The 27,003-nt window shown below is 41.7% G+C and overlaps 1 protein-coding gene across 5 annotated transcripts in view; it reads right to left on the minus strand.

The window, feature by feature from the left end:
- Enox1 (ecto-NOX disulfide-thiol exchanger 1) overlaps positions 1 to 27,003 on the minus strand; it is a 533,584-nt gene that overhangs the window by 143,261 nt on the left and 363,320 nt on the right. For all 5 annotated transcript variants that reach the window (XM_076872046.1, XM_076872045.1, XM_076872047.1 and 2 more), the window contains 4 exons: positions 18,146 to 18,319; positions 16,731 to 16,937; positions 12,875 to 13,108; positions 2,610 to 2,822 (listed from right to left, as the gene is read on the minus strand). In XM_076872046.1, coding sequence (XP_076728161.1) covers positions 2,610 to 2,822; positions 12,875 to 13,108; positions 16,731 to 16,937; positions 18,146 to 18,319 — 828 coding nt within the window. The remainder of the gene's footprint in view (positions 1 to 2,609; positions 2,823 to 12,874; positions 13,109 to 16,730; positions 16,938 to 18,145; positions 18,320 to 27,003) is intronic.

Raw genomic sequence — 27,003 nt, forward strand, 5'->3', positions numbered from 1 at the left:
CTCAGAAAGTTTTGTGGGCTGGAAAGTGAGCAGTATCTCTAGTGCAATGGAAAGCTACCCAAGGGATCTACATGGAGAAGACAGGCTGATTTATTACCAGATGATGAGTGAAAAACAAACTGAAGCAGAGTAAAGGTGTAAAGGGAGGAACAATGTATGGTAGCACTGCAAAGGCTTTCCAATAGGCCACTCTCCCCTTCTTCCTAAAAAAAGGACTGAGTTTTATTCTGGAAAGCAGTGGGCCTAGTTAAATCTTATATTTCTCACTTTCCTTGGAGTTAGGAGTGGCTATGAGTAATTATTCTGCCTAATGAGACGTATGTGGAAGGCTATGAGGAACCTTAGGGTAAGTTTTGCTCTCTTACTCTAATGATGCAACTCCTTCAGCTTTCTTTTTTCTTCTCCTTTTTCTTATGTTAAAAAGGAAGGGAAAACAAAGACATAATGGCAGGGGCACCAGCAGTCATCCTAGATAATAATCCAGGAAAAACCAACAGCATCATGGAAACCTGAGCCCATGCCGACTTGAACCACTTGTACCACCAAGACCTGTATCTGAATTTTACTTTGAGTGACAAAAAGGAAAAAAAAAAAAAAAAGGAGAAAGAACATCAATCCTATTGTTTAAGATACAGTTTGGTGGAGAGATGGGAGCTGTAGTTCAGTGGTAGAGTGCCTGTCTAGTATAAACAAGGACGTGGCCTAGCATGGCAAAATAAAAAAAAGAAAGAAGCAGTTTGGTGGAGACTTCCATTACTCACAGTGGATACTGTATCTAAATGACCCACTAGGCAGTTAGAGTTGCCCAGGCTTCATGGACTTAAGCAGTGACCATCACAATGAAGAAAAGTAGGCCAAACAGAGGTACATTTTTCAAGGTAGAAACAACGGGACTTACTGATGGCTAGGATATGGGGTCTTATAGTGGGAGATGGAGGGTGTAAAAAACAATTTACAAGATTTTGACCTGAGAATTTATTAAAATGGGAAGAGGAACGATTTGAAGAAGTTAAGGAAGAATTCAGTTTTTGTTATTTTATGCTGAGGTACCTAAGAGGTGTCTGTGATGGTGATCTCTACTCCTACGATTTCCTACTCTGTTCCAGCCTCTCCCTTACCCCCTCTTAAGAGTGAATGCTCCTCCTGGTCAGCTCTTCTCCTGCTCAGGTGTCCAGGCAGATGCCCCAGAGTATGAGGCTGTGGTCTCCAGTGCTGTCTGCTCATCCCTGAGACTCGCCATCGGGAAGCCTAGCACTGCTGCACATCCAACCTCCTTTCCCAATTGGTCTTTATTGGTAATAAAAAAGCTGACATTTGGGGCCCCACATGTTACATTTTCTTGCCTGTCTCTCTGCTGTTTCAAAGACGGGATGACTTACTGCCTCCATGTTGACAGGTAGGCATGTTGCATTCATTCAGCCATATAATAGGGGCTTCATTTTTACTGGTGCCTCTTTCAATACCTATTGCCCCAAACACGGAATTTCTCCTCTATGCTACTCCACAGCTGCCCTCATATTTTTACTGTGAGATCCAAGGGTTAGGGTTAGACATTACACCCTATGCTGCTGCAAAAACTGTCTTTTGACAACAGAGTCTACTTTTACATTTAAGATCCTGGTTTTTCCTGCCCCTCTTATTACCCATCCTAACAGACACATTATCTCTTGGGTTTATACTGATGGAAGAGGTGATAGGCATTTTGGCACATTATATCACTGCAAATAATACTTATCCTCAGAATAAATAATGTAAATCGCTGTTGCATGGGGGCCCCTGCACCTGGTGTGGAATGGAGCACTGCATTGTTACAGTGTCATTCAATGGCTTTTTACCAAGTGAGAGCACATGGGCAGCTGTGATGCATTATGCTGCTGTGAAGTTAACTACAGACACAGATAGAGTGCCCACAGAAAAAGTAGACACCCTTTTTTTTTTTTTTTTTTTGAATAGAGCCCTGGGTAATTACCTTGACTATTGTTCTAGGAGAAAGCCCCATTTATACCCCTTCATCAATTTAGCATCTAGACATGAAAAATCACCAACATTAAGTAGTTAAGGCAATTTACTTTCCAAATGAAGAAAGGACAAAAAAAAAAAAAAAAAAATTCTCCACTCCTGAGTTACCCATGCAGACAGCCAAAGCTCACCTCAAATAAAGGATCCTGAGGAGTTTATTTGCTGGGACTGTCTTTCTAAGCAGAGCCCCAAGACAATGTGTTCAGGGTCTGCTTTCTACTGACAGCCCTAGGAGAACACATGAATGTGTGGACAGCCTGCAGGTAGAGGGTGGCACCCTCAGGGGTGGTGTGACCTGTGGTGGGTCCAACAAACACAGCTATGTGTGGCAGCCCTGCCCTGGGGTCCAGGCCTGGTGCTCCGAGGAAAAGCTACAGAAACTTTGCTCACCTTGATAAGTAAGCTCTCAGGGCAGGGTCCGTGTTCCTCCAAGTTGCCACAGAACATGAAATAGGTTATGAGGTTTGTCATTCAATATGAAGTAAAATGGGAGATTATTGAACTACTTACCCCCAAATGAGAACATAAAATGAATACAAAAGAAAAGGCAAAATCACAATGAAAGAGATGGCCCCCAAAATTTTACTTACATTGAGTGAGGATCCCAGTTAAGGCATTTTTAAAATTCTCCTTGGCCTCCTCCATCTCTTGCTCATGGGTGGCTTTTTCATTCATTAGCCTGCGGACGTGGCTGTTGGCCGACTGCACCATGGAATAGAACTGGTTTGCAGAACGCCGATTCACTTCCCCCCTTTCAATCCAGGAAAGCAGTACTGTGATAGCCTCGGAGAACTTGCTATCATCTGGAAATGGAAAACCACCAAGTACAAATCATGCCAAAATGAGAAAAAAACACTTTATTCTGGTTCCACTCAAAAAGCAATTTGTGAGGGATGCGATGGGCACACCTGTAATCCCAGTAACTCAGGAGGCTAAGGCAGGAGGATTCTAAATTTGAGGCTAACCTGGGCAATGTAGTAAGGCTTTGTCTCAAAATTTAAAAAAAGGGCTTGGGATATGGCTTAATGGTAGAGGGCCCCTGGACTGTGTCCCCAGTACTGAAAGAACAAAACAGAACAACACACACAGTCCATTCTGATGGATAAATTTTCAGAACTGGACAAATTGAGCCTTCCTGTGACTGACTGCTTTTCTTAAGTCCTCTTTTTCATCAACTCATGGCACCATGAAACCATCCCTGAGGCTCCCACTCTCACCTACCAACTCCAAGGACTCAATCATAGGACATTTACTCTGGGCATTGTAAGCAATATGTTGTACTCCACTCTTAACACCAAATCTTGATTACTCTTTCTTAAAACTGACTTGAAAAACTGATATTAACCTGTTTGGCCTCAACTTCAATTCTTTATTCTCTTATCGGAAATATTTCCTGAAGATACCAGTTTTCTGACTTATGAAATCAGACGAGTTAGCGTCAAAATACAGATGGCACATTATTTTAAAACTAGTTGTAATGCAAGATATTATTTCCAAGGCAGTAGTGGGAATAAGTCATTTCTGTTCTGCAGTTCAAAACTAATTTCATTTTAAGGTTAGTATAAAAATATTTAAATAGGCTAAAAAATAGAGTATTTCCTTTTTTTTTTTTTTGTAGAGAACATGCTCCCTGAGGTAGTTGGTGTTTTCTTGGATGGCTACTACAAAGTCTCTTTGAACCTGGTGTGAGGCCAGGGCAGGAGGATAGAAAGTGGGAAATGAGGTTCTGCTGTAAATATGTGATAAAGTTTATTTCAAAGAAAACAAGAGACTTGCCTGTTTGGGAGTGGTTGCTGGAACAGACCGATGTTGTATGTCTCAGAGGTGGAGAAAAAGCAAGTGTGAAGGTGATTAAGTTAATGAGACCTGGAAGTTGGATGTTGGTTATTACATTAATCGATCTGATGACTGCTGAAGGCTCGCTGCATATTTTTAGGGAGACTTGAGGGCAGAAGCCTTTCCGCCCCTTGCAAAACATGACTTAGGAAAACTACCCTACATGTATTCAAGTGAAGACAGACCCTGAATTCTAAAAAGCAGGACCAACTAGACTGCAAGACTCAGATTCTTATTCATTCATTTGACAAACACTAAGTGCCACTCCGTGCCAGGTACTGCCTGCTCCCCGGTGGACTAGGAGAATCCTTCTGTGCTGTGCACACCTATGCACCTATGGGCAGAGGTGATTCATGTTTGATGAAGGGATTCAGTTTTTACTTAACAGATTTTTAAAAATCAACTATTATATTGTTATATGTATTCCATTTGTTACAGCACTTTGCCAATTTTGTGGGATGCGGTACAAATACCTTACTAAAGTCCTAAAGACATTTGCCCAAACTGGGGTATAGCCCAGTGTGCTCATGCACTGTGTGAAGGCAGGACTCAGCCATGCAAGGTGAGCTTTGCCTTCTCCAGATGCAGTGTCACTTCTGCTGCTGACCAGACACAATTCCAGGCCCTCTCTTGTTTGGCAGCTGCCCTCTGGGCCTGGGGATCAAAGCCTTTTTCTTTTTTCTGAGCAAATGGACTCCTCAGCCCTCACACTTGAATCAGAGGAGATAACTGCCTGGGGATGTTCACAGAATATCCTGCAAGTGAAAGACTCAAGTTTCCTTGAAAATCTCAGCCCACAGGCACACAGCATACTCAGTAGTACTGCTGGCTCATGCAATTGTGTTAACTCTGGAATTCCAGTCTAAGTTCAACCCTCAGTGAACTCTGGCTGCAGTGGTTTCTTATCTCATTTCATGGACCGAAGCGGCTTGTGTAAGATAAAATCCATCATACACAACTTAGCATTACGCTCAGCCCATAGAGAGGCCCATAATTTAGCATTATGTTTGTGAGAGGCCCACTGCGACCGTTACAGTCAGAATAAATTCTGCCTCCCTCCACACTCTGTACCGCTCCCCCTGCCAATATATGTTTGGAGAATGGATCTCGGAACAGACAGCAGAAATAAACCTAATGCTTATAAGAAATCTTTTTTTTTTCCTTCTTAAAAAATAACAACAAAAAAGAACACTGACTTCATGTACTATTTTTCACCTTTGCTGAGACTTAGCCTCTACACAGCACAGAGAAAGAAAAACCCTGGGACTTGTGGTGGGGGAGAGAGAGAGGGAGAGGGAGAAAGAGAGGGGGGAGGGGAGGGATGGGGGGAGAGAGGGGGAGGGGGAGAGAGAGAGAGAGAGAGAGAGAGAGAGAGAGAGAGAGAGAGAGAGAAAGTGCGCCCACACGCACAAGCAAGAGCAAGCCATGTGCCTCATCTTTCTTTCTCTTGCACTTAGTAGTGGGTAGTGTTTCCTTTTCTTGCTCTTGGTAGTTCAGTTCATAAATATACTAAGTTACTGTCAGGAAGAACACACTTAAATTTAAAAAATGTATGTTTGCTCAAGTGGTCCAAAAAACACATTTTATTGCTCTTCACTCCTAGATCTAAGCTAAGCACATGTTACAGGCTGCAGATTATAGTTAACTGATAGCTTCTAGAAAGGAAACAACACCCTTAGGATTAAGCAACTAAAAACATACTATTTAAAAGTGAGTAGCCAAGAGGTTTTCTAACATTTTAACTCATACTAGTAGGCAAATCCCATTCGCCTAAGAAAGTGTAGAGTTTTGAAAACTCTCAACTTCGTCTTCATTTTTGAACTTTCTGATGACAGCAGAATGATGTATGATTGATGTACTGCCATTCAAATTAAATTTAAAACACATCAGTTAAGGCATGCTTGATAACTCTGGTCAATATTTGTTGCCATGTAAGAAATGTCCTTAATTTATATTAATTAAGACGAAGCCAGTAACTCCCTCTGGATGGCTACAGGAGCATATTGGGAGCAGTCATTTTCAATGCCCATCTGTAAATTCAATTTTGTATTCAGTGGAAAGATCACTGAGAAAGCAGAAAACAATATAAACTAATTTAAACAGGATTTTAGATTGCAGCATTATTAAAGCTATTCATGCGGAAAGAAATTAACGCCGCTCATAAAAATCACATCAAAGATGCACTTATAAAAATTCTAAGCACTTTCCATGAACATGTTTAGGCATAACTCTGAACATGGGTGTGCAGTTTAGAAATTAAAATCTGCAGATGTGCTTTTTCCACAGTAAGAATTGGGGAAATTGCCATATTATGGCATGAATATGGACCATTTGCTCAGTAAAACTTGCCCAGCGTCTTCTAAGCAGGGTCCTCACCATGTCACACTTGGGTGACTAGAAATGTTTGCTCACGGGTCTTCCTTCCTGCTTGGCAGGAATGGGCCCCCATTTCTTTGTCACAGCCCTGGCTAAGCACCATGGCCCTGGCCCCGATTTTGCACTTGCTGTGCTCTTCCTCAGAGAGACCCTTAAACACTCTGTCCCCCTGACCAGGGTCATTCTTCCCTTAAGATTCAGCTGCCCTTTCACACAGAAAACTTCAGCAACCTGGCTTGCACTCTTTGCTATGTTCCCACCCTTCTTCATGTGTCCCACTGATATGGTCACCCTGCACAGTACTGTTGGCTCATACCTCTGTCTCCTGTTCTGAGGGTCTAATATGAGAATAATACCTGCCAAACATATTTCAATGTTTTGTTTGCTTTGGATTTTTTTCTTTGAAATTTATATTTTATTGTGCTCTATTTCTCATGGACTTGTAGTGATTACTACTAGAAAGCTACAAATTCAACAAATAAGAGTCAGAAAGCTTCACAGTTGATAATAAAAAATTTAATCTCATATTAAGGAGTATTTTCCCACATTTCATTGTCTACCACAGATAAATGTTCTCAGGACCTTCAAGCTGACTGCTCCTTTTATCCTTCAAGTCTCTGAGGTCATTATCACTGGCTATGAAAGTTAGAAGTGATGTCAGATAATGGCATAGAAGCAAAGCCTTTGGCAGTAAGACACTTACCAGATTATCAACTGATTCAAAAAATTTTGAAAGCATTTTTAATCCTGGAATGGAGGAAAGCACTGCTTAGCCTTTTGAGGAGCAAGTAATATGAGAATGATTATCTATCATCCCCCAATGTTCCCACCTGTATCCACACCCATCTCATTTCAGACTTTGTGGTTCTCCTTCCTTCTCCCTGTCTTCCATGTTTATGAGTAACTGCCATACAGTAGGCATTTAAAAATTGTATGTAGGATAATTTCTGCTAAAAGACCACATGCATCAGCATCCTTTGGGAGCATGTTTAAAACACAGGTTCAGCCTTTCTCAGACCTCCCAACTGTGAATCTGCGTTTTACCCCAAGTGACTGACAGGTACAATGAAGTTTGAGAAGCACTGGAAGAAATGACTCAATGAAGGCCAGATAAACTAGTTAGGCACTAATCTAAGTTAAGACATAATGAAAACCTGAAATTCAAAGCAGTAGCTAAGATAGTGGGGAATACTGAAAGAATCTGATGTGATTTTGAGAAACTTTGGGGATCCCTGTCCCTAAATCCCCCTTCCCAATCAAAGAGAAGCTGATATTCCAAATCCAAGAAAGAAATAAGTATCCAAGACTTGAAAATGCACATAGTGATCCCTGCAAATCCTTCAATGGAATGTTTGGCATGGACTAGGACCCCCCACAACACACACATATTATCTGGTTGTTGGGGGGTGAACCTTCGCTTGTCTTTGACTAGGCTATTTTACAACTCTGTGGGAATAGAATATAAATTGTGGAAAACACTTCCTCTCTGTAACAGTACAAATGTAGAAACATTTTAATCTTTATAATAAACACATTTTCCTTTAAACCCGTTTTAACATCTTATTGCTTTCTCATTAATTAACGAGTTAAATAAAATCTCTGGCAACTGCTCATTTTATATTTGTAAGACAGTCATGACTTCACCACCATAGGTCCTTTAACACACTCTTCAAAAGCAGGGCTCCTGCTATAGTCATGTCTGAAACCTCAAGGCACGGCAGAAAGGGGTAGATATTTGGTGAATTTTAATAAAATTGATATGTAGAAAATGATGGGGGAAGGAATCAAAGTGGTAAGTAGTTTTTTTCCTACCTTTTTATGTGCTCAGGGAGATCCAGCTTTGAATTTCAGAACAGTGATAGGCTCTAAGCCAGGCCATAAACATGAAATATGAAATTTAAGTGGGCCACAGTGCTTATACTTATTGTTCTACACAGGAACAACAGGAGGGTGTTCCATGTTTGAACAGAAGGAAAGTGAAAAAAATAAAAATAAAAAGACATTATATAAAACTTTTCTTCCCAAAGAAATGAGGATGTGGACATACAATGAATGGCGTGTCTATACAACTCTCAGAGATTCCTGGCCTTGATGACAGCTGGACATTGCTTACAGAGTACAGTCGTGTGTGGATCTAAGTAGATTTGGAATTCCAGCATGGTCAACGCATTGCTGCTACCACATTCCGAAAATTCCACTGGGTGTATCTGTTATGGTTTGAATACCCCTTCCAAAACTTGTGGAGAAATTTAATTACCTTGTGATAGTATTAAGAGATGGGACCCTCACGAATGGATCATGCCACTATCATGGTAGCGTGCTCCTGGTGAAAGGACAAATAAGTCCTCATCCTCTGTCTTGTGAGCTCGCTTGTCCTTCCTCCTTTGACCATAGGGGTACTGTGGCATAAATGCCCTCCCCAGAAGCAGGTGCTATGCTCTTTAATTTTCCATCCTCCAGAACCATGAACTAAATAAACTTTTATTGTTTATAAATGATCCAGATATAAGTATTTTATTATAGCACTGGAAAACTAAGACAATTCTCAAATGAGTCTCCATTTCTGGCTGCTCAATGAACTACGCATCAATTAACCAATCAGATGGCATAAAAGGATATTTATAAGTGGCTAATGCTCCTCTATGCCCCCAACACACACACACACACACACACACACACACACACACACACACAATCTCCCCTATTATTATTGTCAGTAAAAATGAGAGAATTAAGGGGGCAATATGAAAATGTACTGGTTATTTCTGCTTCAGGGCCAAGCAAAATGTTTCTAAATGAAATGGCCTATCTTGCCTCTATGAAAGTCAATAACAATGAAGCAAGTGATTCTCAAACAGGCTCCTGTGCTTCATATTCCTCTTGCTTGAAGAAGGAGTTCTAGCTTTTAGCTAATGGAACGCCCATTTGGCTCATAGCATTATTGATTTTTATTTTCATGGAACCATAAATATTGACAACCATCTCAGTAAAATGCCAGTACCTCCCTACCCACCTACCTCCCGCTGGCAGGCTGATCCTTGGGCCACTCTGTATGCAAATCTCAGTCCTCTGGAGATGATGAGTAGGATCCCAGGAGGACTGGATTCTGGATGACACACAGGGAATCCTAAGGGCACCATGTGCAGAGTCTTCCTACAATTTCAACCTGACACAGACAGAAACTCTTCATTTCAACACATAATGAAAGATTATGTGCAGCTTTCCAAAGGGGAAAAAGTACACAAAAACTTTTTAATGTTCTTGCCCAGAGAAATCCCCCGTGAATTAGGATATAATCCTTCCACATGGTCTAATCAATCTTTTCCTTGCACAGCCCAAACACAGGGCTCCTCCAGGGCTGGATGGTCTGGGCTAGACACACAGAAATTCATTATCTCATCTGCCTGGTGCCACTGTTTCCAATAAAGTGTAATTATGGTGTATCGAGCTCCTTCTCACTTTCTCAAAGCCACGCCATAAACTTTGGGTCCGTGTGCGGTTACTTCCCAGTCAGTCTTCATTAGGTTGAATTGTCTCTGAACAATGTCTATTTAATCAGCAGGGTGCCTGCTGATTTTCTTTTTTAGAATTTATATTACTGTAATAGACACTGGGTGACTTCGTGCCTTAGACACTGTACAATTACAACTCAGTGTTTCCCCTGGCTTCGAAGGCCCAGCAGCCAGTAAATGGGGGTGACCTGGTCCCAGAAGATGCTCCCTTTCTGAGCCCTGCACTGCCCCACTGAGTAAGCTATCTACTTGGGGAGAATACCCTGCATTTGCCAACTTATAAAAGTATACGATTATCATAACATAACAATCCCACTACGGTAAGTGGCAAGTTCAGAGTGATGTGTTATTGCCTCACCTGTGTAAGGCAGGGGCTTGTGTAGTAGAATGCTCAGCAAATACTTCCTGAGTGACAGGAGAGAGAGCTGAGTAGACACACATCCCTTCCCTACGTTTTCTGACACACCGAGCAGCACTAGTGGCCAGAAAAGCAGTATACCCACACATCAAAGAGATGGAAAAGAGAGAAAGGAATTCATTTCTGAACACCTACTGTGTGAGTTCTGGCACCATCAGGGCATGGAGAGCCTTGTGAGCCATAAGAAAGAATTGGCTTATACAGGTTTTGCTGAATGAAGCTGATCTTCAAAAAAAAAAAAAAAGAAAGTTGTAAGAATAAATAAGTATGATGTAAAATAGGAGAAAATGTCTGTAATGAACCTAAGATAGCAAGATTTCTCAGGGGAGGAAAAATATCAAATCCAATTAGGTATTTTCAGATTGCTTTTTCACTGTTTTTCTGACACAGGTTTCCGTACCTTACGTCTTGACTGCATTTTATAGCCCCACATCAGTGAAATCATCTTCAGGGAAACAGTTTCCTTGGCTCCTCTTGTCTGGCTTTGCAGTGTTATAAGGAGCATGGAGTGGATTTCCTCTCTGAGGCAGCCAATTTCCTAAGCAATTAAATGCTGTTTATATTCCAAACTCTGTGCTTGGGTTGAAATTGTCAAGCCTGATATTACCTGACTCTTGCCTAAGATGTATTCTCAGCTAGTTCATTCTACTGTAACAGCCATCTATTAAAATTTCCAATCTGTTCTCTCCTCAAGGGATCACACAGTACTTGGCAAAGGTACAGCTTCTGAATTTTGCAAATTATACTCATCTATATAAATATATATTTTTTTAAATGGCAAGGCTTGCAAATTACTCTACCAAATTGACATCCCAATCTGCTATCCTCTAAAAGGAGAGGCAAATGCCATGTACCTCATACATGCATAGATGTCTCTGGGCTGGTTTCTTAAAAATAACATAATGTAGATGCCAAACTTTAATGAAATTCCTCCAGGAGGTTGCAGAACCAAGGTACTAGTATTTGTCACTTCTAGGGATGGATGTGAATAATTTAGTCCACGTAGATCAGGAGTTGAGATCACATAAAGCACTGAATATTAAAGAAGACATTATTTGTTCCAATGAACATTCATGGCTGAGAATATTGCTCTTTCTCATTTTGGATACTCCTTGTGGTTTCTAAGCTGACTGGAGAAGTGAGATGAGGTCTGTATTTACACCATGTGTGACTTTTATTGAAGGGACAGCCACTGCCTATGTACTTGTGCCCATCTGATAGGTCTCCAGAGAGCAACAAAATATGCACCTAAAGTGTCAGTAAGAAGTGCTCCATGGTTACACAGGGGCACTGCAGTGGTAACTGAGGCTGATTAGGAATTCTGTAGCTGGACAGGGGGTTGAGGGCTAGAAGCACAGGCCTTTTATTTTAAAGCATAGAATGTCATTTTTTTTATCTTTTTAAAATAGGTGTCAGGCAGCTTTTCATATATTTTCTTTGGTGAAAACATACCATCCACTTAAGCCACTGCCAGAAACACATCAGCTAGGCTCTGAAACAGTTAGGACTGGCCACACCCCTCCTCTCACCTGGAATTTTTTCCTCTTACTCTGCTCTTTATGAAATAAAACCCAAATTCAGCAATAGCCTTTCAGGCTCCAGACTGCTTTTCTAGCTTCACCTTTACTATAAATGAAGCAACTGGGCCACATTCCTCCCTGCTTCCCAAGTGTCTTTATTTCTAGGACTTCAACCTCTGGTGCCTTTATGTGCCCCTGACTTCCCTTATAATCTTGGAAGAAAATCTTGTTTATTCCGCCAAGGTCCAATTCTGCCTGCTCTGTGAAGACCTTCTCGACACCTTCATCAACTTTGTTGTACTTGCCTGATTTCCCAAAGCATATTGCACAGCCTTGGGCTGATGGCTATCCATGTGCTTCATTCCACAGTTTTTCATGTCCCTGTGAACACTTGCCTATGGCAACTGTGACCTATGCTAGTCCTGACAGCACCCAATGACCCAAAGATGGTCTGTCCATTGTTTGCCTATAAAATATCCAGATGTTGCTCAGCTCTCACAACTTTGGTCAAAAATAGAACTGAATTCACACACACACCATCCTAATGTCAAACTCTAGCCTCTTTCCAATCATCATGATGTTCAGTAGAGTAGGTGAAGGGGCCCATGTGTCCTTAAACCCAGGGGAAGCCTCAGCAAACATAGGAGGAAATGAAATAGCTCTCTTCTGCTGCTACTCATCTGTAGGCGTTCAGAGTGTTCCTTCCACCTCCAACTCTGAAGACAGGCCTCCATGAAATACAGAGATCCTCCTCTATCCTGCAATGGATCCTACCTAGCACAGTGTCTGACATGGCTCAAGAAGTTACGAGAGTAGAGTCTTGTGGATGCAAACTCCACAAAGCTCTGGGAATTACTAGGAACTGCCAAACCATAGATGAAGCTACTTCCCAGGCTCACTCAACACCAGGCCAGAGGGCAGGAGCCTGCTCTTGGGTTTGCTGCTGTCTGCAGTTCTGCCCCGTCATTCAGTGAGTTTGGTCATATGACAGTACACACGCACTGATGGTGAGAAGGACAGGGCTCTGTCCCGAGCAGGACGATGAAGCCTAGGTGTCAATACTTTGGCTCACTTGAAACCAGCAGGAAAGGGGCAACAGGAACACACAGGACTCCGGCATTTGAGGATCACTGCTTTCTCTTTCAGTAGTGACTGTGGTGCAGGAAGAAAAACCAGCACACATGGCTCCCTACCTTTCAGCTTCTCTGCCAGCAGCGCTGCTTCGTGCTCCGAGTAGTGCATTATGGCTGGTGGTGAGGGTGGCCGGAGCCGGTCCTCCTCCAGCTTGCGACGATGTCGCTCCTCACGGGCTCGCATCCTCTGCTTGCATTCCCACTCATAGAAGTCGTCTCTGGCCTGAGCGAAGTCTACGTGAAGGCGGCCTGAATCCTTTTTGTCTGTGCTAGACCCTAATCGCATCCGGTAACCTGAAACCAGTGGAAAGTCTGGTCATATCAGGGTCACCATGGACTCACTTCTGCTCCAGGCCCTCACTGGGGCTAGGCAAACCACTTAACGCCGTTCCCCTCAGGACAGGACATCTACCCCAAAGAGGTAAGAAGGCACTTCTCCCCAGAGACCCTGAAGCCCTACTAAATTAATTAAGCCTGTTAGGGCATGAGAATAAAGATAACTCTGGGAGGTATCTCAGAGGATGTCTTAACCATGTTCTAACCCAGTGTCACCAACAGAGGATGATCTTAAGAAGCAGCGGTCAAATTGTGGTAATTCCTTCTTCCCTCTGGCTTCCAGGAAGCTCAGAAACAAATTTGGTATGTAATATATTTTTTATTCCTGCCCTTTTATGGCCTTGATGTTTTTATTTTCGATTTACTATAACTCTATTGCATAAGCACTCTTAAATTCTTCATAGAAGAGGGGTGGGAGGTATGAGTAAATAAAGAGCATCTATGATATTTAAAAAGATCTCCAAAGTAAATTCCAGAACACCTCACTTAGGCTGTTGCTTCATTCCCCTAGAAAATACGGCTGCTCAGTTTTCTCTCAGCAGCTGCAAAAGCCACAATTACCAAGGCAATTTTGCAATGCTGTTTTATTTCCACTTATCCTCTGGGGCATGCAGGAGAATATTTTACCTTCAATCAAGAGGCCTCAATGCTGCCTCCCTTGCAGCCCCGCAGCACCCTCATCTTGCATGCAGCATCATACAAATTGTCCATACAATCTTTGAAGGCCACGGGAGCCCTATGCAAGAGCCCAGAGCTAGGCCAGAAAAAAAAAAAAGGGCCTAGAAATCTTTGGGGGATTTACTGTGAGCTACCAAACTTATAAAGATTATGAGAAAAAACTAGATCTGAGAAATCAACACAGGACTGAAACCAGTCAGCCAGCCCAACTTCAAATGAAGAAGAGTTGACTTTGAGGTTGTTCTTCAGTTTGGGCTACTCAGATTTTCAGAACATAAATTCAGGTCCCAGCAGGAACACGACTGCCAGGGGCTGCCAGAGGAGAGAGCAAAATAAGCACTTTTGCTGTGCAGGGGCTTTGCAAATGAGATACGAGTACAGAATGCTAGGCTGTGCTATGCTGGTATTCAAGATCTCATGGTAGGTTTCAATGGATTATTGTAGCATTTTGGGTTAAAATACAGCTGAAAATCCCTGTAGAGATTGGCTTCCCCCTAGGTAGGGCACTTCACATCTTTCAAAAGTTACAAATAAGATACAGATCTCACATCTGATGCCTGCATGCCACTGAACTTTTCTCCCTCCTAGGTTTCCAAAGTGTTATCTAAAAATGGGAAGACATCACAATGCCAATCAAAAATGCAAATAGCCCGCTGTTCCCAGATGAGCAGAGTTAATGCTAGAGTAAAATGTGTCTTGGTTGTGGGCCATGGAAAGTTAACAAGTCAGCAGGCCGTGGTGATACATACGTAACAGCTGAGCTGGCTAGACTGCTTGGGACTGGCCAGCTGCCCCACCTGGCCCAGCAACTTTCTCTTGCTTATGTACAGAGAAATGACTTGTCTCACGCTTCTGGTTCCAACATTGTCTCTTTCACCAAAACATCATCATTAAGGCCTTAAAAGAGACCCTGATGAGGATGAGACTAAAATTAGCCTGGCCCTCAAATGCAAACATGGGTCTAAAATTAGATAGGCCCTCCAGCTGGGCTGGGCTTGCAGGAGCTCACATGCAGGGTTTGGGGTATAGCCTGCCTGCCTGCCTTCCTACCCCTTCAATTAGTCAGCCTTTCAGATCATCCTGGCTCTGATGTTGCAGCCTTCACAGGGCAGCCAAGGCAGGCTGGAGACCTCTACACCCAGGCAGGGAAGCTGCAGCTGAGACCTGTGCTGGTGCTTCATCCTGCTGCAAAGGGGTGGACCAAGGAGCCATCAGGGGAGACTAAATAAAGGAATACCTTTTGGATGCCTAAATCTGAGACTGTTCATCCTTGTTAGTGTCCCTATGAGGCTCTGATTAGGTCTAAGTACTGGGTTGGTTCTAAACTAGTGTTGTAAAAGACCTATGATTTACTCTAACCCTTTCATTGAATCAGGAGGGATAAAGTAGTACTATTATTGATAGAGCTGTGATTAGAACCCAAATCCCTAGGGCAGAGTTTGCTGAGAAATAAGAAGCAGTTCTTTATCCTGATCAGGATACTTCTGCTAAAAACAGCCATGTCACAGAATGGTTCCTATCACAGGTACCTGCTAAATACTTAACATCATTTGATTTAGTCTTTGTGGTCTTGGTTGGTAAACTGTAAGGATCTCTATTGTGCAGATGAGGAAGTGGAAGCTGGAAGAGAGGTCATCCAGATCAGGGTATTTGTGAAACCCAGTGCCCTACACTCTCCAGAATCCCTGGTGGCCTAGTAGCTGTGAGTGAGTTGCCAAATGTCTTTCTTCCAGGTTTGTCTTCCATCTCCACTGTGGAATGCCTTCAGACTTCATTTATCACTTTCATTGGAATAAAGGTTAAAAAGTTCCCTGCATCATTATCTGGTTCAGGAAAATCTCTGGGGCACTGAGAAAACCTCAAGGCTTCTGGGATTTGTACAGAATGTCCTGGAAATGAAGGCTGATTGCAGAAATTAAGTAAAATCTCCCAGTAATATCACATGGTTTTCCCCTCCTGTTGTTTTCCCACCTTCCCCCATTAGCTTTGCCTTAGAAATAGAGAAGTGGTATGCAGCGTGGCCGACTGGAAAACGGCATTGGAGGTTTCAAGGGAAAGGTAATCAAGTTGAACCTAAAAAATAAGTCCTCTGAAAGCCACATATTAATAATAGTCCCATTGTTCTTAGATTTGGCAAAAGCCTGTTGACAGACTCCATAACACCTACTTTAACACCCACACAGTGGAAGGCAACATTAGGCTTCATTTCAACATCTGTAAAAATCTCTTATAAAAACTGCCACCAAAGACTAAGGATAGTTAGTCTTTTATATGTATATTTTTAGTTGTTGATGGATCTTTTCTTATACTCTTTAAAATTTTATTTATTTATATGCAGTGCTGAGAATGGAACCCAGTGTCTCACACATGCCAGGCTAGGCCAGCCTTCTATCACTGATCCGCAACCCCAGTCCCAGGAGGTTAGTCTTAAGGAACCATCAAGTGGGCATGATATTGAGCTTTATTATCATGCCCCTAAACCACTTTCCTGAAAGGAACTGATTTTGCTTTGGTACCCTGGTGTCAAAAAAGTGAATTCACTTCTAAAAAAACTAAAATTATTCTGAGAGTACTTTACTCCCCCAGTGGATTTACATCCAATAATAATAATGGTCCTCCGTACTCATAATATTGCTTTTCATCTAATAAGTACTTGAGAGCATTAATTAGAAACTCGATGGAATTCCTTAAGACTGGAGGGTAGAAAATCATTCCTGCAGTGAGGTACATTCACAGGCTTAACAGAGAGCTTCTGGAGCCAAGGAAAAAGGCAGAATTCCTCCTTCTGTAGCCCCAAAGTATTTGGGCTTTATTGTGCATTAAGGCAAAAGGGAATAAGCTCATATTAACATCACAAAACATGACAAAATGCCTAGAAAACCCCTTATGTAATGCAAAGTACCAGAAAGGTAAATGGCTTTATCAACCATGAATTCCTCTGCAAAGCGAATGTGACAAAAATTCTTCTTGCTTTTTCGGATGGCTGTAATATCACCGCACTGCTCAAAGACTTCTTGAATAATTTCCTCAGTAGCATTTTCTGGTAATCCTCCGACAAACACAGTCTTACACCCCGGAGGTCGTTCTCTTGTGGAAGGAGGTGGGAGATCTAATATCACAACAAAATAGAAAGTTTTGTCTTATTGATTGGCTCTCTTTTCCTGGCTTCCCTGGCAAAGGTAAAGCTTGCCCCAGTTATTCTGTCCAGGCTGAGTAAAGGTCAACTTCAGTCCCAACTTACATTTTTTCCTGGGCTGTCTTGTTTTAGGTTCCTCTCCCCTCCTCCTACCAATCTTTACTTTCTGTGTTCATTTCTACATAGAGTGACTGTGCTTGTTCATGAACAAAGATAACGCACATGTTAGCATAATTTCATTTCTTCTTTATAACACAGAGGCCCAGAAAGGGGCAGGGGAACATTCACAAAGTACAAAACATGATGAAATAACAACATGATGAGAAACCTCAGCTTGTTATCTGCTTTGTCTCGTTGCTAGGTAAAGGAGAGAAAAGGCTGAACACAGGAAGCACAACCCAGGGAAGCACACACAATACCTCCTTGGCTGTGAAACATCATGCCTGAAAAAAAATACTTTGTTATTATTCACATTTAAATGAGCAAACTATTAAATTTGGGGGAGGCTGTATAAAAAGATAAAATGTATACTGTCACACATTTTACCTAGTTTATATGTAGATTACTAAAGCAATCTCCTGAAAAGTCCACTTAAAAAAGGAAACACTGATTAATATGAATTAAAAAAAAAATCCTAGCTATTTAAGTCCATAAACTTAGTATCTGAGGCTAAATTAAAAAAAAAAAAAATCCCAGCCTATTTACTCCATCAAATGTATGGATTCCTTTGAGCAAATGCAATCTGGTCCAGAAATTCTGAGATGCAGGCTCCCCCTGCCCCAAAATTGCTAACTGCCAAATTAATTCAAATTTCCATCTAGCAAAACACATTTTGGAGTTTTTCTCCTACATTTGTGAAGATAGATGGAAGTGCTTATATATTTCACATTATGTTTTCCAGGAAATGCTAGGCTTCACTGCATGCAAAAGATTCTTAATGCTAGAGATAAATCCCCAAATCCCGGGTACTGGCTCTGTAGTGTCATGTCAGTCCCTAGACAGACACACGGACATGTCCTTGTATATCTGTTCCAATCTAGAGACAAAAGTCTTCTTAAAAAGGCTCCTGGTTTTATATATGCATGTGTGAGTCATATATGAAAATTAATGCAATAATATTTCAGATTAAAAAAAAAGAAATTTAAAATGATGAACAAATATTTCTCATAGGTATTACTTACTTGGATTTTGAGGGAAAAGAGTACAACTTTTGCAGTGGATTATTTCTTTGACAACTGCCACTTCTGTTGGTGGTGGGGGTGGTACTAGACCCAGGCCTGGTATCATTGGGTTAATGGGGGTTATTCCAGTCATCATGTTGAGGCTTGGATCAAAGCCTGGGACACAGATTGAATCTGTAAAGCACACAAGATAACATTTTGGTGGCAGAATCTTAAATCCATTTTCAAGACTGTTTTTGTTAGTTTCCTGCAAAGATTATTTGACTTTATACTTTTCGTTTTTCAGGAATTTCTCATGGCATAAATGCATCACTATAGAAAGCTATTTCAAAAGGTAAACCGAGAAAGAGAAAAAGATGAACCCGAAACTACACGAAAAGGAAATTATATTACTTAAAATATTAACATGGCAGAACAGAACACAGCCTATTAAAGTGTAAAACCATGCACCATGAAGCTTCACTATTACTGTGAATCTTTTTTCTGTTTCTTAACATCAGTGTACTGTTTATACAGCCTTATGACCCAGAATGTGGGAAGAATATCATTTAACATTGAAGTGCCCTGTGAATCTAATTGTCAGCTAGTTTTATCAAAAGAGTCTTCCTGTCCAACTGACCTAGATTTGGGAAAGTTCAATTTATATGTGCAGACTTTTTAATGATCACTCAACTCCCACCTAACACAGCTCTCCTGAGGGAAGGTGCAGGGGTAGGGGTTGGGCAAAGAATGATTATAACTACTATGGCTGGGTTACAGACACACAGGAAAAAAATTAGCTATATACATTGCAGAATTCTATTCGGTAATCACATTTTTTTTTTCAATCAGCAGAAATCTTTATACCCGTACAAAAGTAAAACAAACCAAAAAAAAAAAAAAAATCCAAAAGTATAAAAATTGTTTTAGTGGGATAATGGGATAATAAAGCAATTAATTTTCAAGGTAATATCAGGAACTTTTTTTTTAATGTATGACCTCTATTATTAAAAAGACAAAAGATAACAAGTGTTGGCAGGCATTTGGGAAAAAAAGGGAATCCTTATATATTGCTGGTGGGAATGTAAATTAATACAGTCATTATGGGAAATGGTAAAAATAGAACTACCATATGATCCAGCAATCCCACTACCAGGTGCACATCCAAAGGAAATGAAATCAGTGTGTCAAAGAGACATCTGCACTCCCATGATTCCCACAGTTCTATTTAGAATAGATAATGTATGAAATCAACCTAAACATCCATCAACAGATGAATGGATAAAGAAACTGAGGTATATGTGTACACAATGGAATACTATTCATCCATAAAAGAAAGAAATATTTTCTTTGGTGACAAATGAATGAACCTGAAGAGAGTATGTTAAGTGAATAAAGCCAGGCTGAGTGACAAACAGTGCCACATCTGCAAATGTAAAAAGTTGACTTTGTGAAGTAAAAAGTAGAATGGTAGTTATCAGGGGTTGGAGTGGTTGAAGAGGTAGGTTGGGAAGATGTTAGTCAAAGGATACAGCATTATAGTCACATATGGGGAATAAGTTCATGTTGTACAGGATGGCGGCTATTCTTAATGATGATATCTTATATTCTTGAAAAATGCAGAGTGGATATTAAGTGGTTTCACCATAAAAGTGGTAACCATGTGAGGCAATGCCTTTGTTAATTAGCTAGATTTCACTGTCTTATGATGTATACATATGCTTCAAAATATTTTTTACCATAAATATACACAATTTTATCTGCCAATTTTATACAGAAAAAAGGAAGCCTTTTCTAAGAGCAGGGGCTATTAAAATACTGCACTGCTTTTGTAAGACTTATCTGCAAGGGGATCCCTCTTCTGAGGGTTTTTCTGTTTGCAGAAAACAATGCTATCTCTGATGTTCCCAGGTACACAGATGGTAGCACAGATGCCACTGAGGGAGGGCATGGTGACTCTCCTCCATTCTGCACGGATGACATTTCTTCTCATCTCCTACTCTCCTGGCTCCTTCTCTCCCCTCATCGTAGATCATTCCCATTCTTTCTTTCTGTCCCCCGCCACCTCCTTTTATGTTCTCATGTCCAGCCTGTCCCCTAGCCTTATGCATGGCCCTACTCTTGGCTTACCCGTGCTGAAAGGCTGGATGAGCCCAGAGGCAGAAGTGATGACAACTGTACCCTCTGTTTACTAAGATGCTCCAGAGGATATGGAAGGCTAGGCAAAAGCTTTTTCTTTCTGGGAAAAGGCAGCTAGTATTCCTCCTGCTGCTTTCAATAGGCCCATTCCTCCTCTGGGTAGACCATAATAAAGAGTGTGACCCTGATCTGTAATCTCAGGAGAAAACATGTCTCATTTATTAGAAACTCCATTTAATTTCATAGCTTACCAGAGTGGCTTCCATAAAATGAGGGCTTTGTGTGTGTGTGTGTGTGGGGGGGTGTTAAGCTCTAAATTTAAATTCGAAAGAAGCATTTTCTTTTAGAAGTCACCTTGACATTCCAGGTGCTTTCTTTGTACTCATGGTTCTGTTTTCTCACCTGTGACATGGGACCCTTTGACTGAATTTATTATCCCTTAGAGCACTAGCACTCCCAGGACTCCAGGACAGCATGCAGATGGTGCTTAGGAAGAAGAGATATACAAGCAACATAAAGTTTGGAAGTGACAAAAACAAGATTCAACTCCAACTATTCATTTAATCCTCACAAAGTTCCACAAGCATCATTCCCATTTCATAGGTAAAGAAATTGAGCTTAAAGCCATTTAGTAAAATTTTGGACCTCCCAAAGCAAATAAATGATAGTCAGAACTATGGTCCAAGTCTCTGCTCTATATTTAAACATGTTTAAATATCACTATTTCAAAATTTCCACGTAGAATGACCCAACTTGATAGTCAGCTTAAACATGCCACTACTTCTAAAAACATACTTTATCCTTAAAGAAAAAAATCAAGATTTTCCCTGCTGATCCAGATGCTAACTCTAAAGAAGGTCCAGAATAGAATGCTTTTCCACATTTTGATCACTGAAATAATATATTGGCTTCTAAGGTGCATATATTAGACATAGAAGTACTGGCCATGGGGAGATGGGCATGGTTATGCTTTTAATTTAATCTTATTCCATACATAGGCTTCATCTATTTCTTTCCTGGCCTGGTCCTCACTATTGTTTGCCAATGCAGGATGATTTAAGGCTGAAACCACTCAGGACTGCAAACCCTGAAATGTTAGTCCTGTGAATTATAATAAGCAGATGTTTTCCACAAATGAGATGAGAAGCCAGAGCTTGCATTCTCTTTTAGTTCTAACAGACTTCTGTTTTCTTTCCAGAGGCCAAATAAATAAATATTCAGAAATAGGGACAAAAGGCACTACTCCTGAGCAAATGTTTTAATATACAGCAGGAGTTACTTTGCCTTTTCTGAGACATCAATATGAAGAGACTATGAGGTTTAATAAAATCTGCATGGTGAGTGCAGTAGCTTGAAAAGAGCTTAGAAAGGAATTAACACTTAAATTATGTTGGACCTCAAAGGATCTGAGATTCAGTCTTTGAGTGGAGGGAGGAAATAGGGAGGGATTAGATTTAGAAAAAAAGAAACCATTACTTTTTAACAATATATGAACAGATGGAAATTGTTTTCTCAAATGGCACAAAAGCACATTACATACTAACTCATTAAATTCAATGCACAAACTTTAAAATTGAAAGACATGTACACAGGAAGACAAAAGCAAAGGCAACACAAGTTTCAAGAGTCAGTCCTGGGCTTGTTTGAAAAATTGCCCGTGAACCTCAGAGATGATGAGCTACACATAAGCCATTTGATGAAAAGACCCAAAGTATGTAGCAGGACTTTCCTTTAGAGACTGTTCTTACCCATGGGAGGGCTTTCCACTTTAGACTGTGGCCCTATCTGGCTCCTCCCTGTACTGCTGGCTCCAAGCACAGAGCGGGGAGGCCACAGCTCAGCAACATTTCTTTTTGGCTGTTAATATTCTCCATTGGTGAAGACAAAAACTATAACAAAAGTCTGGTTTACTGATTCATAGTCCAGTGTTTTACAAACAAGATGAACATTTTTCCAAGTGTGGTTGGAGAGGTTTGTGTTTGGGATTATGGAGGGACAGCAGCTGAAATTAATTATTAGCTCATTCATTCATTCAGAATTTCCTGGTCACTTGCTATTGCCAGGATCTGGAGTCGTCAGGGTAACAGTAATCAACTCGCCCCTGGGAAATCACGGAGTTCAAGAAGAGAATAAAGGACAGGCCTCAGACCCAACAAAATGGTGGGGTACCTGAGCTGAGACTCAAAGCGTGGTCCAGGAAGGGAAATGCTGGTGGAGAGTGCCCTAGGCTGGGGATTCCAAATACTTTCCATGGCTTTGTAATGGTGTGTGCGTGACAGGGTGACCATGACATGCTGAGAGGCAGTATGGGTCTTGCAGACCAGAAAGGACCTTGCCCTTCAACCTGGTGAATTTCTACTTTCTTCTCACTGGCAGCCCCTGAAGGTCAGAAGTGCAGTCGGCCAGCCAGACCCTGCACGGCTAGCAGGGCTGTGCAGCCCTCATCCTTCTTTTCTCTCTGTCTGCCGTGCTCTAGCAGTGGCTTGATCTTTTCTGCTGTTTCTGGTGGACATTCCTAGTGAAGGGTTTCCCATTTGAGGTGAGAACTGGATTCCAATGAAAAGGAAGGCGTAGGGCCTTTTGCCAGTCAGGGCTGGACGTAATTAGGTTAGGTGTGGAGCTGGGAAACCAGGCGGTGGCTGGGGATGAGGGGACAGAAACAAGATGTCAGTGCCAGGAAAAACTCTGGCCCAGAAGGCAGATCAGAGTGTTCTAAGAGAATAAGAGAAAAGAGATTAATCAGAGTAAATGGGAGCACTGCAGGCCTCATCCTGGACTGAGGGTACCCATCAGAGTGGCTGAGCACATGGATGTTAGAACAGGTAAAACACTGTCCAGGCAGGGCTGCTGCACCAGGCTACTCTGTGCAAGTCACAGGCCTGCAACATCCTGGGCCAGGGTTCTACCTCAGACCAGGGGGTACAGCATCAGCACCACTGGGTCTGAGGTCAAGAAATGCTATGCCGTCTGGCAGGTTACCTATGCTGGGCCTCAAGCAGAAGTAAGACAGAATCTGGACACCAGAACTGAAGCACAGTATTTGGGTGGGCACCCCAGTTATCACACATGGGGCCCAGGTTAGAGGATGTAGCCTGCATGGGTGCTGAGTCCCAGAAGGCAGGGCTCTAGGGTCCTTCCTCCTGAGGCCCATGGACCCATGGGTCAGACAGACATGCAGCAGCACCTCTCCTTTCTCCAGAAGAATCATTGACTTAAAAATACAATCAAGCTGGGTGCTGTAATCCCAGCGACTTGGAAGGCTGAGGCAGGAGGATAGTGAGTTCAAAGCCAGCTTTAGCAAAAGCAAGGTGCTACAGTGATACCCTGTCTCTAAATATAAATAGGGCTGGGGATGTGGCTCAGTGCTCGAGTGCCCCTGAGTTCAATCCCTGGTAAAACCCCTCCCCTAAAATACAAGCAATTATCACCTTACAGAGAAGCCATGTGACACATGAGGGCACTACTTCCTGGGAGTTTAGGATGAAGAGACTTTTTCAGAGTAGTCTCAAGCTACAATTGATCAATGCTGTGCTCTTTTATAATGTGAGCTAGCGCATAAACTGTTAAAGTAACACTTTTAAAAAATCTGTTTCATTTTCTCCTTTGTTCTTTAAAAACCATTTTGTGAACAGCAGAGGAAAAGGCTTTTTTTTTTTCTTTTTTTTTTTTTTTTTGGTACTATGGATTAAACTCAGGGGAGCTCGACCACAGCCCTGTTTTGCATTTTATTTAGAGACAGGGTCTCACTGAGTTGCTTAGCGCCTCGCAGTTGCTGAGGCTGGCTTTGAACTCATGATCCTCTTGCCTCTGCCTCCCCAACCGTTGGGAGAAAAAGTTGTTTTTAAAAAGGTGATCCTGAAGTCATGGATCAGACTGGGCGACCTAAGGCTGATAGGCTTCCGAACCTCTCTGGGTTTCAGTGTGAATGTGAACATATATAGCAGACACAGTATGGCCACAAAACAAGAGGATCCAAGACCACCTGGGTGAAAGCATATCAAAGTGCAAAGAGTCCATATCTGCAAACAGACCTGAGACCAACTCCTGGGTCTGCCACGCACTGGCAGGGTTTAACCTTAGGAAACTTAACTAATCTTTCTAAACCTCCCTTATAATATCTATAAAATAGAATAATTTATCTTTTTTATGTTCTTGTGAGAACTAATGGTATTTAAAAGGACAATGTTTGGTGTGTCCAGAACAAGATAAGTACTCAATAAATGGTATTAATTACATAAAGCATTAACAAATATATCTTTAAGTGTAATAAGTATTTATATAATCTTATATGGATGTCATATTGTTAATATTGAATATACATAAATGGTCATGATATGTGAAGATAACAAAGTGCTTCATTTGACAAACATGTGAGCACCTGCTAGGTGTTAGATGTTTTGCTAAGTATTGTGCAAGCACAGACATTGTGAGGTACGAGTCCTGTCTTCACAGATGTGACACGTCCAGTGATTAAGAGCAACTTGATAGAAAGTGACAATACAGTATAACTGTGTGGAATATTAACATAACAGAGGCTTATGGAAACACAGAAAACAGGAACATCTAAACCAGTCTGCAAGAGGGAGCGTTATAAGAATTACATTATGGATATTTTATAGTTCTAAGCCCTCATACCAGTGAATATGATGTCATTTGGAAACACGGTATTTGCAGATGTAATCAAGCTAAATTGAGGTCATACTGGATTAGAGTCAGTCCTATCTAATAATAGGACTTGTATCCTTATAAGATAAGAAGAGACAGAGACACACAGGGAGCATGCCCTGTGCTGACAATGGTAGTGATTTGGAGATATGTAGCTGCAAGTCCAGGATCACTAAGGACCGTCAACAGACACCAGAAGCATAGAAAGGCATGAGACAAAATCTTCCCTAGGTCCTACAGAAAGAACACAGCCCTGCAGGCACCTTAATTTCAAACCTCTGGCCTCCAGAACTGTGGGAGAATATGTTTCTGTTATTTCAAGCCACCAGGTTTGTTACAGCAGCCCTAGGAAACCAATACGGGGGACAGTGTTAGGAAAGGGATCCTGGAAGGGTGAGATACAACCTCATCCTTTGAAAAGATGACTTCTGTGCAGTGGACATGTAGAAAAGAAGGAGTCCCTGAGATATACTTATTGGGATCATAAATACAAAAATGTCTAAACGTTCTCTTAGAGGAAATGTTCCAACCTCATCCCCGGAGGCAGAATTGCTCTTAGGTTTTCCTGTTGTGGAAAAAACAAACCATGAAGATTGCTAGGTATTGTTAAGAACAAATCAACAGCACAGATTATACATGAGCATAATAGTGTACTTTATAAATGAATGCCCACAAGCAGGATCTTGAAGGAAGTGAAATTAAAAATGCACTCATGATCTTTCCAAAGGGATCCCAAGGCAGAAAGTCATGTTTTTTTCCACTTAAATCCAAGGTGTATATCCAGCATGGGCTTCTGGAGCCTCACTGTGCACGCTTTATAAACAAAGACCTCATTCCATCAATAAAACCCTCTGTCTCCTTGACCAGGGGGCTACACTAGCAGCATGGTGCCATGCAATTGTCAACAGCTATTTTAAGTACTGTTGACTTGGGTGAGAAGATTTGTGTCCATGTTTGAAAATATGCAATGACACGAAGTAAAGAACATTTCAAAACTTCTGACCACAACAGAAACACAGAAGTGACTGCTCAAGGATGTCTGTCAGATCTTGCCAGCAAGGCTGCATTCGCAAAACCAAAAGTGTTTTGAGTGAACCTGAGGTAAGGGCCCATCAAAGATGCTGTGAAATTTACACACATGGAGGTGTGGTGATTGACACCAGTGCTGAACAATTTCTGTGCGGAGGCCTGGGCTGTCACACTCAGAACCAGCTAGCTGATCTATGTTCCCTAAACCTGCTGGAACATAATCTTAAGACACAGTGGAGGCCAGAAACCATGCTGAAGCGTGCTGGTCAGGTGTGGAGGGGTCCCTTAGACAAGAAGCCAGGTACACTGGACCTAACTAAAGATAAATTTCCAAGGTGAAAGAGACATGGATGGGCATGACCTAGTTCTATCCTCTGGATTTAGAGATGAGAAAACAATGCCCAGAGACAGTAAAGTGACTTTCCCAAAGTTTGAGCTAGTCACAGCATGCTAAGGGTGGGGACAGAATGAGAACAGACAGTCATAGTGCCACTTCATTGTGCAATTGGATTGTTTGGTGACTTTCCAGCCTGCCTGCCTTTGGAGACTTCTAGAGATGGCTTATTCACAGCCTATTCTATTTCCTAATGGGCTTCATTGTGAGAAATATATCCTCACATGTTGACTCAGGACCCAGAAAAATGTAGTCAAAGTCATTTTTTTCCTTTTTTGGCACTCTACCACTAAGCTACATTCTCAATCCCCCACCCTCTTTTTCTGAGACAGGGTCTCCAAATCGCAGAGGCTGGTCTCAAATTCACAATCTCCTGCCTCAGCCTCCTGAGCCTCTGGGACTACAGGTGTGTACCACTGCACCCAGCCTAAATCCATACTTCTTATTCTGAGTTCCTGGTCTGAGTCTCTTTCCCACCATTACTGGTCACATGCCTGAAGGAAGCTCACACCAGCCTCAGTACCCTGCTTCCCTCAGTCCCTCTACATGTGATGGCCCTTTCCTAACAGTCCACCTTTTCTGAGCTCTAGCCACAAAGAAACTGAATGATTAGCAGTCATGTCTCCCTTCCTGCATTCTGATCTATCTATTT

Source organism: Callospermophilus lateralis, chromosome 12 (assembly GCF_048772815.1).
Source record: "Callospermophilus lateralis isolate mCalLat2 chromosome 12, mCalLat2.hap1, whole genome shotgun sequence".
Lineage (NCBI taxonomy): Eukaryota > Metazoa > Chordata > Mammalia > Rodentia > Sciuridae > Callospermophilus > Callospermophilus lateralis.